Here is a 15,252-nt window from a genome sequence, read left to right as displayed (position 1 = left end):
CTGCTTTCAGCAGCCGAGGTCTCAGAGCTGGAGCCGAGTCTCAGAGCTAAAGCCAGCTCTCAGTTCCAGTGACAGCCATAGAAGGTAAATAAATCCCAGAATAAAAAATAAAAGAAAAAAAGGAGAGGTTAGGAGCTTCAGTCACCCTCCAGCCTGAAAACGGCCCTCAGCCCCTCACCCAGACTGGCCAGGCACCCCAGTGGGGACCCCCACCCTGAAGGGGGTGTGACCAGCTGCAAACAGCCATCATCCCCTCATCCAGGCTGGCCAGGCACCCAAGCGGGACCCCCACCCTGATCTGGGACACCCTTCAGGGCAAACCAGCTGGCCCCCACCCATGCAGCAGGCCTCTATCCTATATAGTAAAAGGGTAATATGCAAACTGACCCTAACAGCAGAAGGACTGGGAATGACTGGTTACTATGACACACACTGACCACCAGGAGGCAGATGCTCAATGCAGGAGCTGCCCTCTGGTGGTCAGGGCGCTCTCACATGGGAGGAGCTCTGCTCAGCCACAAGCCAGGCTGATGGCTGCCAGTACAGCGATGGTGGTGGGAGCCTCTCCTGCCTCCTCAGCAGCGCTTAGGATGTCCGACTGCAGTTTAGGCCTGCTCCCCGCTGGCAAGTGGACATCCCCCAAGGGCTGCCGGGCTGCCAGAGGGATGTCTGATTGCCATCTTAGACCCAATCCCCCGGGGAGCGGGCCTAAGCCAGCAGGTGGTCATCCCCTGAGGGGTCCCAGACTGCTAGAGGGCACAGGCCGGGCTGAGGGATCCCCCTACCCCCCGAGTGCACAAATTTTTGTGCACCGGGCCTCTAGTCCTATATAATAAAAGGCTAATATGTAAGTTGACCGAATGGTCGAACGACCGGTTGCTTTGATGCGCACTGACCACCAGGGGGCAGACGCTCAATGCAGGAGCTGCCCCCTGGTGGTCAGTGCCTCAGCAAGAAACTGAGCTCACCAGCAGGCTCAAGGCTGGCGAGCGCAGTGGAGGTGGCAGGAGCCTCTCCCACCTCTGAGGCAGCACTAAGGAGCAGCAAGCCTGGCTTCTGGCTGAGTGGTGCTCTCACAGGGGGAGCCCCACTCAGCCAGAAGCCAGGCTCATGGCTGGTGAGTGCAGCTGTGGTGGCGGGAGCCTCTCTCATCTCCATGGCAGCGCTAAGGACCCCTCAGGGGATGTCTGACTGCCAGCTTAGGCCTGCTCCCTGGAGTGAACAAGCCTAAGCTGGCAGTTGGACATCCCCCGAGGGGTCCCAGACTGCGAGAGGGCACAGGCCGGGCTGAGGGAACCGCCCCCCTCCCAGTGCACGAATGTCGTGCACTGGGTCTCTAGTTAATGATACTAAAAGGAAATGATAGTAAAGGGAAAGATAATTTCATAGTGCAGATACCATTTTACCCAAGTGATCAAGATGAACATCACCAGTGATAAGACATCAACATCATGAGCCTTTTGATTTTATGCATTGAGAAGGACACAATAGCATTTTCCTGTCCTGCAGGACAAGGAAAAACTAAGGAACATCAGACTGGAGGAGATTAAAAAGAAATAATAACTAATTGTAATGCGGGAAACTGGGTGGGATTTTAGAAGAGAAAAAGGACAGTAGGAAAACTGATGAAATTAGAATAAGGTCATCACTAATAATTGGACTGTAGTTATGTAAGATGTTAAGATTAGGGGAAGCTGGGTGAGGAACTAAAGTTAGTTCAAAATAAAAACTATAAACAAAAATAAAACACATAAGGCACACCAAATATTTCAATAACGTGAACTGTTCTTTGTTTCTTCCTGTTCCATTTCCACAGCGGAGCGACTTTCAAACACCTGGCTGGACGTTCGTCACATTGAAAAATATGTAGATCAAGGTAAAAGTGGAACAAGAGAATTACTTTGGTCCTGGGCACAGAAAAACAAGACCGTCGGTGACCTTTTACAGATTCTCCAGGAAATGGGACATCATCGAGCTATCCATTTAATTGCAAACCATGGTAAACACTGATTTTTATGACATGGCTCTTGGTCCATTTTATAGGAATAATAATTTGTAAATGTAAATATTGCATTTTATTCAAGACAATGACTGGTTATGCTGTATGTCACAGATTTCTCACCAGTGGCATTTATCTGAAGTGGACCTTACTGCTTCACATTTTTTTGGTGCCGCTTTCTTTCTTTACTACATAATGCATACAGCACATTCCTTTCTACCACTTTATAGTTTGGGGTTTAAGATTTTTTTTTACTTGCAAATCACACTTTTTGAACTGTTTTATTCTTAGCAATATGAACCAACTCTCTATCCAAATCTCTGAAACTCTTTGAAGCATAAACATGACCACAATCACAATATAAGTAAAATATAGATAATCCTATAATTTGTTTTATCATATGATTAGAAGTTAAAAATATAATTGGATTTCCCCCCTGTATTTTTGTGTAAATGACATCCCTGCAGAACAACTGTGGGGTTTCTCTTTTATCTGCATTGCTCATTTTATGCCATTGCCTCTAACTCTGCCTTACCTGTTTCTTGTTCATTACACGGGGTCTGATTCTTCCCTTTGTCTTGTTTGTTTCTCATGCTGTGTCATGCCTTACATGAAGAGTAACCGGATAAGTAAAGCTCATGAAGTTTTCTAAATTCATTCTTTGTCAATAAAATAATCTCTTAATGTTACCTGTTCTGTTTATTCCACTTTAGATTTATTCACTTCAATAAGAATTATCTGGAGTGATCTTGGGTCTTATAGACTCAGGGCTCTTAAGTTGGAAACTCTTTTGAATCACTATCATTATTTGCCTCTTTCATTCAGTAACATTTTTATTTCTCTATATTTGCACACATCCTTTTGAATAATATACTAAGTGCCCTTGAACCTCTATGTTATTACCCAAAGAAACTTTGCACACACAAAGAAGAAATCCTGAGAGATTTGTACCAGAAAACCATAGCTTCAGGTTGACTTTTATTCTGTAGGTTTTCCATGTTAATGGGATATTAGACAGTTTCCAATAGGCTTCTACCATGATATTATCTGTGAGACTTGGCTAACTCCTTTTCAACTTTTGCACATTATTTCTTCACTTAGTTTCATAGAACAGAATCCTGCATTATGAAGCTTACTGATCAATTAAAATGCAATGGGTCCTTGGGAACTGTGAATTCAATGCCTGATCATTATCTGAGCCTTTTTCAGCCACTGAAACCATCCACATGACTCACTATTCACACCACTTTGACAGGACACGTGGGATGTTTTATACTTCAGTGTTCTGGAATAGATTTCAGGGTATCTTTTGCTCTCTACATCATTTATTTATACAGCAGAGAATGATGTGAACTGATTAGACAAAAATGTCACATTCTTGATTGACTCCTAGTCTGTTGCACATGCAAAATTGATTTTATTTTTTAAATGGGAGATTGGCTGATTGGTGAAAAGACAAGTATTTACTGCCCTAGTACCAGGAGATAGATACATTTGAGATGAGTGGAGGATAGCACTTTGCGCTGAGTCCTTTTCTGAGGAAAGTAGTGATAACCAGAACTGTGAGCCAAGGTTTTTCCCCCAGGGGGTTGTGTCTCTCCACACCAAAGAATGAGCTCTGCAGACCAAAAGATTTAAGCAAATGCATGGAAAATTTATTGCAAGCAGATTCAGGCTCCCCACATGGGGAGGGAGGCCCAATAATGGGTTTCCTGTGAAGCCTGGTAGTCTAGGGGTATATATTTGCTACAAGCCTGCTCTATATCTATGCTGATTGATTCCCTCAATTTTTCTTGCCCAGCAAGTTTCACATGCCTCCCTAGTTTCACATGCCTCCCACTTTGAGTCCGAAAACATTTTGTTATTCCTGCATGGTTGGTTTCTGTGATTAGTCTTGCTCAAACTGCCCTGTCTGCCCCTGAGGTATGTTCCACCAGCCTTTGTTTTCCACTGGACCCCTGCCCAGATTGCCTGCATGTCAAGCCAAGCCTCTCAATAGCATTATTTAATTGTGATTTATTGAGTGGATGCTTTGATTATCTTAAGAAATGTTCATTGTATAGCTTGTTAAAAGCAGCAATGTGATGATTCATTGGAAACATTAAGTGTAACCTGCTGAACAGATATCTCCTATGATAACTACTCACCAATTTAGGAATTAAGATAAAAATATTTAGTCTTTGTTGCTACCATGGACAGAGCTATCAGTTATCCAAATAATTTATTATCCATCCAGATATCCATTAAAAAAAATTTTTTTTAAATTGATGTCAGAGAGGATGGGAGAGGGAGAGAAGGAAACATCAATGATGAGGGAGAATCATTGATCGGCTGCCTCCTGCACGCCCCACGCTGGGGATTGAGCCCACAACCTGGGCATGTGCCCTGACCGGGAATTGAATCATGACCTCCTGGTTCATAAGTCGATGCTCAACCACTGAGCCACGCCAGCTGGGCCTACCTTTTCTTACAATTGTTCAGTTTGGTGGAATGGTTTTCATTTTAGAGAAATTCTTACCTTTCACTTGCCAGCCTTCAGGGATCACTTTCTAGACTTGGATTTTATTATGAGTCCTTCTGAGGAAGGACCTGTAGTCATCATTCCTGCAATTCAGGTGGCTGCAAAAGGTGGCTTCTTCACATCCATAAAACATTCCCAGATCTCAGGGCATAATCAAGTTGTTCAAGAAATTAGAATCTTTACTTGCTGTCTTTATATTTCTGGCATGCTTGTCTTAACATATCACATTTTGCATTTATGTTTTAATGATCAGTAATTATTTCTTAATTTTGATGTGAAATCCATAGCTTTCTGCTGGCTTCTTAGGAGAGAGACACATTGAGTCTTCCATTTTATATGACAATGAAGTATTGTCCTTTCTTTTTATGAGCAAGAAGAGCAATGACTTTTAGTGCCTTTATAGCCCCAAACTACAAATTTTGTTCTACATGACAGTACTTTATTTAGGATCATTATTATATCTTTTTCTTGCCTAATTGCCCTGGCTAGAATCTCTAGTATATTGTTGAATAGAAGTGGCAAGACCAGACATCCTTTTCTTGTTGATCTAAAAGAGAAACTGTTCAGTCTTTCACAATTGTAAATGATGTTATCTGTGGGTTTTTCATAGATCTTTTTATCAAATTAAGGAAATTCTATTGCTATAGTTATTATGATAGGTTATTGGATTTTACAGGCTTTGTTCTTCATTCTATAAAAATGATTTATTTTACTGATTGATTTTCAGATATTAAGCCAATATTGGATTTCTGGGATGAATCCCACTTGGTTGTGGTATATAATCCTTATATGTTTCTGGATCTGGTTTGTTAGTATTTTGTTGAGGATTTTTGCATCTATGTACATAAGGGATATTGGTCTGTAGTTTTCTTGTGATGTTTTGTCTGGCATTGGTATAAGGAAAATATTGGCCTCAAAGAATAATTTGGGAATAAATTCTATTTTGGAAAAATTTGTGAAGGACTGATGTTAAATCTTCTTTAGTTATTGGTAGAATTCACCTGTGAATTTACCCCGACTTGGACTTTTCTTTGGGGAAGTCTTAAAATATTAACTCCATCTCTTTCTTTGTTATAGGTCCATTTAGATTATTTCTTCTTGAGTTAGTATCAGCAATTTGTGTTTTTCTGGAAATCTGTTTATACCATCTATATCATCTAAGTTATTTAATTTTTTTCATACAGTTGTTCTTGCATTCCCTTATAATTCTTTTTATTTCTGTAAGGTCGGTAGTTATGCCTCCTCTTTTGTTTTTGTTTTAGTAGTTTTAGTCTTTTCTCTTTCTTGGTCAGTTTAAATAAAAGATTGTCAATTTTTTTTCTTTATTTAAAGAATCCACTTTGGTTTCCTTGATTTTTCTCTTTAGTTTTTCTATTTTGTATTTCATTTAATTCCACTCTAATCTTAAATCTTTCTTCCCTTTTGCTTACTTCAGTTTAGTTCACTCTTCTTTTTCTAGCTACTTAAGGTATAAGTTTAGGCTATGGATTTGAGACATCCTTTTTTAATGCAGGCATACACAGCTATAAATTTTCCTTTAAATGAGCCTCAATAAACTTTGCTTTTGCTGTATTATGTTTTGATATGTTGTATTTGGTTTTTTAATTTTTTTATTGATTTCAGAGAAGAAGGGAGAGGGAGAGAAAGATAGAAACATCAATGATGAGAGAGAATCATTGATCGGCTGCCTTCTGCAGGCTCCACACTGGGGATCAAGCCCACAACCCAGTCATATACCCTGACCAGAAACTGAATCTCAACCTCCTGGTTCATAGGTCAATGCTCAACCACTGAGTCACACCAGCCAGGCCATATGTTGTGTTTTTATTTTTATTCATTTCAAAGTATTTTATAATTTTCCTTGTGATTCTTCTTTGACTTTGTTATTTATGAGTTTGTTGTTTAATTTCCATGTATTTGTGAACTCCCCAGATTTCCTTCTGTTACTGATTTCTGCTTTAATTCCATTGTGGTCAGAGAATATGCTTTGTATGATTTCAACCCTGCCAAATTTATTGAGGCCCATTTTATTGCCTAAAATGTGTCTCTTCTGGAGAATGTTCAATGTGCACTTGTGAAGTATGTATATAGTCTTCTGTTTTGGGAGGGAATGTTCAATAGGTGTCTGTTAGGTCTAAAATGTTTAGTTTATAGTATTTTCCAAGGAGATTTGTTATCAATTTATTGTGTTTTGTTGCCAGTCTTCTAAGCAAATAATTTAAGAAACAGTAGAACACAATCTAAGAAAAATTTGAAGATGAAATGAAAATTTTCTAAAATCTGAATCAAAATATCAGAAGCGACTGCAAAATATTGCAGGGCTTTAATCTTTTGTAGGAAGCCACATAGACTACTTCAGTTCAGACAGAACTATAACAGACAGAAGTTACAGTCTAAAACTGGGGAGCAGTGGTGGGTGTTTGTAGTGGTTAACACAGACATGCACACAACATGCATGCGCACCCACACACATACACACTTATGGCATAAAATCTTATAGTTTTAAAAAACAAAAATTAAATATATGTGCAAAAAGATGATAATGTTTTTTTTCTTTCAACTTTCTACTTTACTTTTTAAAATAATATCTAATGCCCTAACCAGTTTGGCTCAGTGGATAGAGCATCAGCCTGCGGACTCAAGGGTCCCAGGTTTGATTCCGGTCAAGGGCATGTACCTTGGTTGCGGGCACATACCCAGTAGGGAGTGTGCAAGAGGCAGCTGATCGATGTTCCTCTCTCATTGATGTTTCTAACTCTCTATCCCTCTCCCTTCCTCTCTGTAAAAAAATCAATAAAATAAAAAAGTAAATAATATCTAACACTAATTTAAGGTAGGTATTCCTATTTTAAGTGAAACAAAATATGTTTGTAAAGTATTTGATCATTAGAAAGCTATTCACATGCATACATTTGCAACCATTCAATGGAAATGAAACTGAGCTTGAGAAATGAACATTACTAGCAAGGTGTTTATTTTTGCAGTCTAAGAAAGAAAAAAGAACATGTTTATTAGGAACATAAAAGGTTTTTGTATCTAGCTCCCCTTACCTCTCTTTCAGGAGCAGCCTTGAATCCTCCAGAGAAGAGTCATCAGGCGGATGGATTTCCAGACTTGTTCTCCAAGGTAGAGTGTGCGCGCACAGATAATGACCCTTGAACTCTGTTGCATACATAATTGAGCATAAGTGCAGAACAATGCTGCACTTCAGGTATCCATGTAAAAGCAGACAAGCCCAGCTCTCATTATTCTTTGTTTAGTTGGGGATTCAGGAAATTAGAGATTCATAGATGCTTGAAGAGTTCACTTTCTCCTCGCAGTGATCTGTCAGAAATGAGACTTAGAATTATTAAGGGTGCTGGGAGTTATGCATTTGTCTTAATTTTCCTGTTCTAATTGGTGCTTTGCATATTGCTGTTAGCTTTTCTTACAGCAAATTAGCAGCGATCACTTGTATAGCAATAGAAGTCATTTAAAATTGAGTATAACTGAATATGACATTGATATTTGAGTTTTTACAGTTGGTCTGGAAGCCTTAAATATATAAGGCAATGAATATCATTGAATAAAATACAATAATTTTGCTTTCTACTAGCTTTCTTCTAAATTAGATTTCACTCTATTGAAATGTATAGTCCCAGAGGGAGCTTTGGATTTCTGTTGAAATTCTGCTCTATCTAGACTTATGAAACTGAATTACTTTTGTATGTATTTCTTCTCTTAGGAAACAGCCAATGTCACAGTGGATAATGTTCCTATCCTTGAACATAATAAAAAAGGTAAAAAACACACAAAAAATCAAACACCCAAACTTCTTTTTAAATCATGTGTTCAAGTAAGTCATTTGAGAGGGAGAAATATCCAATAAATATATTAACTATTCATTATTATGCAGATTCAGGATAAAATTTTCATAGATATAAAAATATTTGCAATTTTGACTGAGACAGTTCTGATGATATATCATTGTGAAATTAAAAATCTATTGGCCAATAAAGAACATAATTGTGGTCTCTTAGGGGATTTCTTATTTTTTGTTAGTGAAATTTGCTATTTTTATGTGTCAGGAAAACATCTAAAAATTATGTTGGGTTTTACATAGCTTTAAATTTTTTCATGGCATTTGCAGAGATTTTTAGAGATGTTTGTAGAGCAATTCTGAAAGTCACTATGAAAATCCAGTTATTTTCCATATCAACTTTCCTAGAGAATAATTTAGTTCTGCCTAGGAATCATTCTGATCAACTTTAGTGGCTCTCTAAGGCTGCCTTGTCTAATCCTTGCCACTAGATCCGATGCTTCTTTGGTTCAAGAGAGATTTAGAAAATGTTGGTCCTTTTAGGATTTAGCAGTAGGGTCTAAATCAAACATTAAATGTGGAAATATAGCCAAAATTGGGTTCTGAAGGATTTAGCCAAGCTTTTGCTTTGGGATTTGTATTTGATTACTTTTTAGATGTTTCTTCCCAATCTCTGCTTTAGCATCTTCCTAATTTATTCTGCCGAAGTAAAAAAATAGGCATTTAGAAGTTTTGGCTAATGAAAAATGTTTCCATCATTCTTGGAAAATATTGTTTAGTAATAGCAAGTTTTCCACTAATATACTTTTTTTTTTTTTTTTTTTTTTTACTGGTTTTTACATTCTTCATAGTTCTAGTGACAAAGAAACAGAACCTTGGAAAAGTTTCCCAACTAAGCTTTTCGGCTGATCTCTTTGTAAGGGTGATAGAACCACAGTGCTATTGTTGGAATATCTAAAAAGCCATTTGCTCTGTGAAATGGTGGGCACCAGACCTGAGTAAATGTGCAGAGAGCACATGGTGGGTTTCCACTTGGTTCCTGGGCCTCACCCCACTGACTTTCCACAGGGTTTCGATACGTTTCTGGCATGGAAGGCCTAGTTCTTTATAATGGTGGCATTGACTCTTAAAAAAAGAAAAGTCAACTTATCTTCTCTCTACTTTCCTTCCGAAGGAATAGTGCTTAACTCTTCTATCAGCTTTCAAAACATCATAGAAGGAACCAACAACTTCCACAAAGGTTTCCTCATCGGAGAAGGGGAGATTTTCGAGGTATACAGAGCGGAGATCCAAAACCAAACCTATGCCATTAAGTTGTTTAAACAGGTATGGAAAGAATTACTGCCACAGGATATCAGTTCCACTTATTTGCTATGCTTCATACTAGAAGGTGTCATTTTTCATCAAGATTGAAAAGAGGTGCATTTGAAAATATAATTTCATAAATGGAAATAAGATATATGATCTCAGGTGACTGGAGAAATGACTGAGAAATGAAATGAATGACTGTCTGGCAGGAATGTGGAAGTCAAAGCCTTCCCACCCCCAGATGTATTGCATGAGAAAGACTTTTCTGAAAAGCCTTGTAGGACCTTTGGGACTTCGCTTCAGATGGTCAGATTGTGCCGGCTGCTCCCATTTTCCTATTTGTTTGATGGGCAGCTTCACAGGCTAAGCCACAGACTGGTATCCCATGCTACTTGATAAATGGTCTTCTGTCAGAGCTCTGGAGGGTAGCAAAGGGGAGGCTTCAAGTAGGAGCAGCAAGGCGACAATGAGAGTAGGAGATTGGGAGACAGCTGAGCGATTGCAGCCAGTAGAGCAGCAAGGGTGCCGAGGCATCTAACCCAGGAGTCGGGCAGAGATAGGTACACCATACCCCGCAAAGAGCTGCTCCTCATGTGCTTCACTGGTAGTCAACAATTACTAAACAGTTTCTAGACTCCTTCTATGGGCTGGGTGTTGAGCCTGCAAAGATGAATAAGGCATATTTCGTCCTCAAGTTGCTCAGAGTTTAACAGGGGAAACAGCCAGCTAAAGAAAATGTTAAATTGCAATGTGAGAAGTACTTTAGCAGCGATTTGTCCAAAAAGTCACAGGATCACGTACCATATAGCCAGAGGAGGGGCGCGTCCAGCACCCAGGAGAGTGCCTGGCACAGAGTAACCATTCACTAAAAATGTCTGCAATGCACAGATGGAGGAGTGGATGAAAGGAAGTGACCTTTCAGCTGGCTTTTGAAGGATGAGTAGAACTTGGCCGGCAGTGAGGGAGGGAAGTACTTCTGGGGTGGAATAAGTAGCAGAGGCACAGGCCTGAAGGCGCAGGCATGAAAGCATCTTACTCATGAATAATAGGTCGTTCAGTGGAGTAGAGATCAGTGTGGGGGTGGGAAGGAAGAGGCAGAAAATGATACTGGAAAGATAGGTTACGTCCATGGATGGTTTGTAAGAGGGAGAGTGAAAAGACTAGATTTGAGTTTTTGAAAAATAACTTTGATTAGATGATAGACAGGAAGTGAGCAGAAGCGTTGGAGGAAGGGTGGCAAGAACTTAGACCGGAGGTGACAAGACCTGGCAGAGGGATCTTTCAGATGTGTACATGAATTGAGCTTAAACTAATGTTCTTAGTCCTAATATTAGAATCACCTCTGGAGCTTTAAAAAAAATGATCCCCTTAGTGTCTGGTTAGGTCAGACTAGGGGCGGTGGTGGCAGGCATCAATATTTTAAAAAAATTTATATTGAGAGAGCCAGCAAGAGAGAGAGAAACATTGATATAAGAGGCATCATATGGGACGTGGTGTATGGGATGATGCTCCAACCAACTGAGCCACAGCAGCCAGGGTGGCGTCAGTGCTTTTTAAAAGCTTCCCAGGTAGTTCATACGTAGCCAGTGTAAGGTGGGGTAGAGGCAGGGGGTGGGGGGATGGCAAGGAGAATGTCTAAGAAAAGAGATGAAATGGACCCAAATAGTGATCTATTAGATAGGACTGGGGAAATAGGGGAGAAAGAGGGAGGACCTGAGATGAATCCTACTTTGCAGCTTACACTACAGGGACTTAAAAAATTATTAGCCTGATTTCTCCATTTCCTCAATTGCATTTTGTCCACTAATTCTATATAGACATCTCAAAATTTCTGATAAGAGGAATGGTCTATTAAACAAATGGAACTACTTACCGGTGAAACCATTCAGCAGAGAATGCGGTTACTGTAGAGGTGGCCTAACTAGAGCCTGTGTCTTAGCACTAATGTGTCTCTGGCCCCATTTGTACATTCTCCTTTGGTTGCACCCCAGGGCCACCTCCCCAAAGGCTCCACCCATCTACCTTCCTCTTCTCTCTGCAGCTACCACCAACTCACATTCCCTTTGGGGAGTTTTGTTTCCAAGAGTTTGGCTTCAGAATGAAATGGCATTGCCTCTAGATCTTCCTTTCCTGCCCCAGAGAATTATTTCTTTGATTGCCTCTGACCCCTCCAGGATGGTTTTGCTGACCCTCCTAAGTGTAGACACAGCATCACTGCATTATATCATAGTATTGATTCCCTCACCCGTCTCTCACAATAGGCTAGATGGTTTTCTTCAAAGAGCTCTTATTTATCTTAGTATCCCAGTGCCTCACTACAGGGCCTGAACCATAGTAGTTGTTCAATAAATGTTTGTCAAGCAATGAAATGAATGGTAAATATGCCCGTTTTATGATTTTCATTGCTGATATCTAGGAGTAAAAAGACAGGAGATGACAAAGGAAGAGGGAAACATACTAGATGTGTGAGATAGGTACATCCAACACCTGGGGAGCTTACAATTCTGACTCAGCACATCTGGGCAGGGACCTGAGACTCAGCCTTTCTCACCAGCTCCTAGTGAAGTTGATGTTTCTTGTGCACAGACCACACTTTGAGCAGCAAGAATGCTAGGTTAGCACGAACACAGAAACTAAACCCTTCACTGTTCAGATTAAGAAAGCTCTGACCTCAGGGAGATTAAGTGACAAAAAAATCACTAATAGTGAGTGCTAGAAATGAGCCTGAGACCCAATCCACTTGGATCGCATGACAATGGTTTTTTTTAAATATAAATTTTCATAAAGATGTCTTTGAAAATGAGCTGTCAAACTAGTTTATTGTTTCTGACTTTCTGGGTTAACTCGGAAAATAGTGTCCAGAATTCTTGTTGGACTTCTCTCCCTTTATTTCTGAGGACAGAGAGGTCTGAAAACTGCCCAGTTTAGCAATTTGCAAATGAAAGAACCTTACAGCTGATGGGACCTAAGGACGCACTTAATTTAACTCTTTTATGGTAGAAGTTAGGAACCTGAGATTCAGAGACAAGTGTGACATAAGGTGTATGAAGCCCTGGAGAACAGTGCCAGGCACAGAATAGATGCTCAGGACAGTATCATTGAACTCATTAATCTATTCAATAAATATTTGTCAGGCACTGGGCTAGCTTCTGAAGCATCTTTGAAGTAAGGAGTTATATTTTCCATTTGCTTAGTAGGCCCATCTTTTCAAAATTAATACAGAGGTAAGCTTGAACCAACGTGTTCGCATGACCCAAGTCATAAATGCCAGATTAGTGAGACCACTTCTAACCAGAATGCGGGGATGCCAAACTGAATTCTTCATGAGATCAAGTGGGGAATTTCTAGACATCATGGGATTTATTTGAATACATATGCTATTTTTAAATTTATGAAAAAGGTGAAAGTTTAAACTATAGAATATGGCAACATGATGCATTGCATGAAAAACTTAATTTAAAAAAATTAAAATTTAATAGCATTGGTTCTAAATCTGTTTGGGGGTTAATGGGTTTTTGAAAATCTGATTAAATCTAAGGATTCTCTTCCCAGAAAAATGTTCATTTGCACTTACACCAAAAAGTTCATCTAATTTCAGGGAGACCATGGCCCTAGGCTAAGACTCCCAGGAATAGCGAGCCTTTCCGTAATTCTTCCCCCTTGTTTTTCTGTATGATATTTAGGAGAAAACAACGCAATGCAAGAAACAATGGAAGAGGTTTTTATCTGAGCTTGAAGTTTTACTACTGTGAGTATATTTTGCCTGGAATGTCTCCCTTTGTGTCTGGTTTTCATCTCCGTTCATCTTTGATTCTGCAGCATGGTTGGCATTTAAAAAATAAGGGTTGGAAATAGAACACTGTGTAAATTTCTGACATCTGCTTTAGTATATTCCTTAGAATACATTTAAAAATAGGCCATTTACATAATTCACTTGAACATATTTTAACAAGAAACTGTCACAGGGAAGTGGGTTAAATCATGTGTGACTAACATAGCTGAGTGTAAAATAATTCCTAGAACATTAGAATTGTATATATTTTACCATTTCCCTCTTCCTTAGAGACATTCCAGTCAAGAAACTGTTTCATCGGTATAACCCTCGTCAGGAAGAGAATTTTAGACAAAGAAATCAAGTACTTTTGATGTGTATATTATTTTCTGGGAATTCATTCATGAGCCTGAGAGTCCTTGGGGACAAACTAAAATGACTTCATTTTCATATATATTCATATCTGCAGCTGTGCAGCCTGCCTCATTGAAGGCCCCTAACCCTATAGAGGCAATCATCACCCTTTCAAATAGAAAATGTTCTCTTCAAACGTGACCAATACGTGCCTGGGGGAGGGAGTATAAATCCTTCTCCTTTTATACCCAGGACCAGAAATCAAAATCTTAAAGGCTAATTTTAAAAACTTAATATCAGAAGCATCGATCAGACTGTCAAACCTCAGAGGGAAGGTAGGGGAGGGTGCGGGTAAGGGGGAGAGATCAACCAAAGGACTTGTATGCATGCATATAAGCCTAACCAATGGACACAGACACCAGGGGGGTGAGGGCATGAGTGAGGGGTGGGGGGTGGGGGGGCAATGGACGGATAAGGACACATATGTAATACCTTAATCCAGCGGTTCTCAACCTGTGGGTCACGACCCCTTTGGAGGTCGAACGACCCTTTCACAGGGGTCGCCTAAGACCATCCTGCATATCAGATATTTACATTACGATTCATAACAGTAGCAACATTACAGTCATGGAGTAGCAACGAAAACAATTTTATGGTTGGGTCACAACATGAGGAACTGTATTTAAAGGACCAGAAGGTTGAGAACCACTGCCTTAATCAATAAAGAAAAAAACATAAAAAGAAAAAATAAAAATAAATAAAAACTTAATATCTAGCCCAGCTGGTGTGGCTCACTGGTTGCGTGATAACCTATGAACCAAGAGGTCACGATTCAATTCCCTGTCAGGGCACATGCCCAGTCTGGGGTGTGCAGGAGGCAGCCAATCAATGATTCTCTCTCATCATTGATGTTTCTATCTCTCTCTCTCTTCCTCTCTGAAACCAATAAAAACATATATTTAAAAACCTTAACATCTATCATTTACTCAATGAACAACTAAAAGCAAAATTGCAATAATAAGGGCTTTATATTTAAGCTTTATTTATTTGCTTATGACTAAACAAGTTCAAAAGATTTCAAAATTCCCAGTGAAAATGGGTAAACCAAGAAAATGATTTCTCCCACTATTATCATCTGGCCGCCCAGCTGATTTTCCCAAAGCAATCGAGTTATCAATTTCTTGTATGTTTTCCATTATGTATTTGTTTTCTTATTTTCTTCTTCTCACACAAGAGATAGCAAAAATACTTTGTTCACTTTGCTTATTTTAGTATTTCATGTGTGCTGTACTGTAACATTCTCTTATTGATGGGTTTTTATGTTCTAATTTTTTATTATTAAAAAATAACGCTGCAACAAAAAAACTTTTACATGTTATTTCATATATAGATTTGAATATATCTAAGATAAATTTACATAAATAAAATTATAGGGTCAAATGGTGAAATGTATGACATATTACCAAATTGTCTTTCAGTTATACCAATTTATACTTATA

At 39.3% G+C, this 15,252-nt stretch overlaps 1 protein-coding gene across 2 annotated transcripts in view; it reads left to right on the top strand.

The window, feature by feature from the left end:
- The window catches only part of IRAK3 (interleukin 1 receptor associated kinase 3), a 56,351-nt gene that overhangs the window by 13,800 nt on the left and 27,299 nt on the right, over nucleotides 1–15,252 (top strand). Inside the window, exons 2-6 of one of the 2 annotated variants that reach the window (XM_070409790.1) lie at nucleotides 1,817–1,876; nucleotides 7,582–7,646; nucleotides 8,245–8,299; nucleotides 9,494–9,645; nucleotides 13,311–13,375. In XM_070409790.1, the coding sequence (XP_070265891.1) occupies nucleotides 1,817–1,876; nucleotides 7,582–7,646; nucleotides 8,245–8,299; nucleotides 9,494–9,645; nucleotides 13,311–13,375 (397 nt within the window). Of the gene's footprint in view, nucleotides 1–1,816; nucleotides 2,000–7,581; nucleotides 7,647–8,244; nucleotides 8,300–9,493; nucleotides 9,646–13,310; nucleotides 13,376–15,252 lie in introns of both variants that reach the window. The other variant, XM_070409788.1, reaches the window with a different exon arrangement.

Source organism: Myotis yumanensis, unplaced genomic scaffold (assembly GCF_028538775.1).
Source record: "Myotis yumanensis isolate MYYU_CA2020_CCGP unplaced genomic scaffold, mMyoYum1.0.hap1 SCAF_3, whole genome shotgun sequence".
NCBI lineage: Eukaryota > Metazoa > Chordata > Mammalia > Chiroptera > Vespertilionidae > Myotis > Myotis yumanensis.
This window is presented reverse-complemented; position numbering and strand designations above follow the sequence as displayed.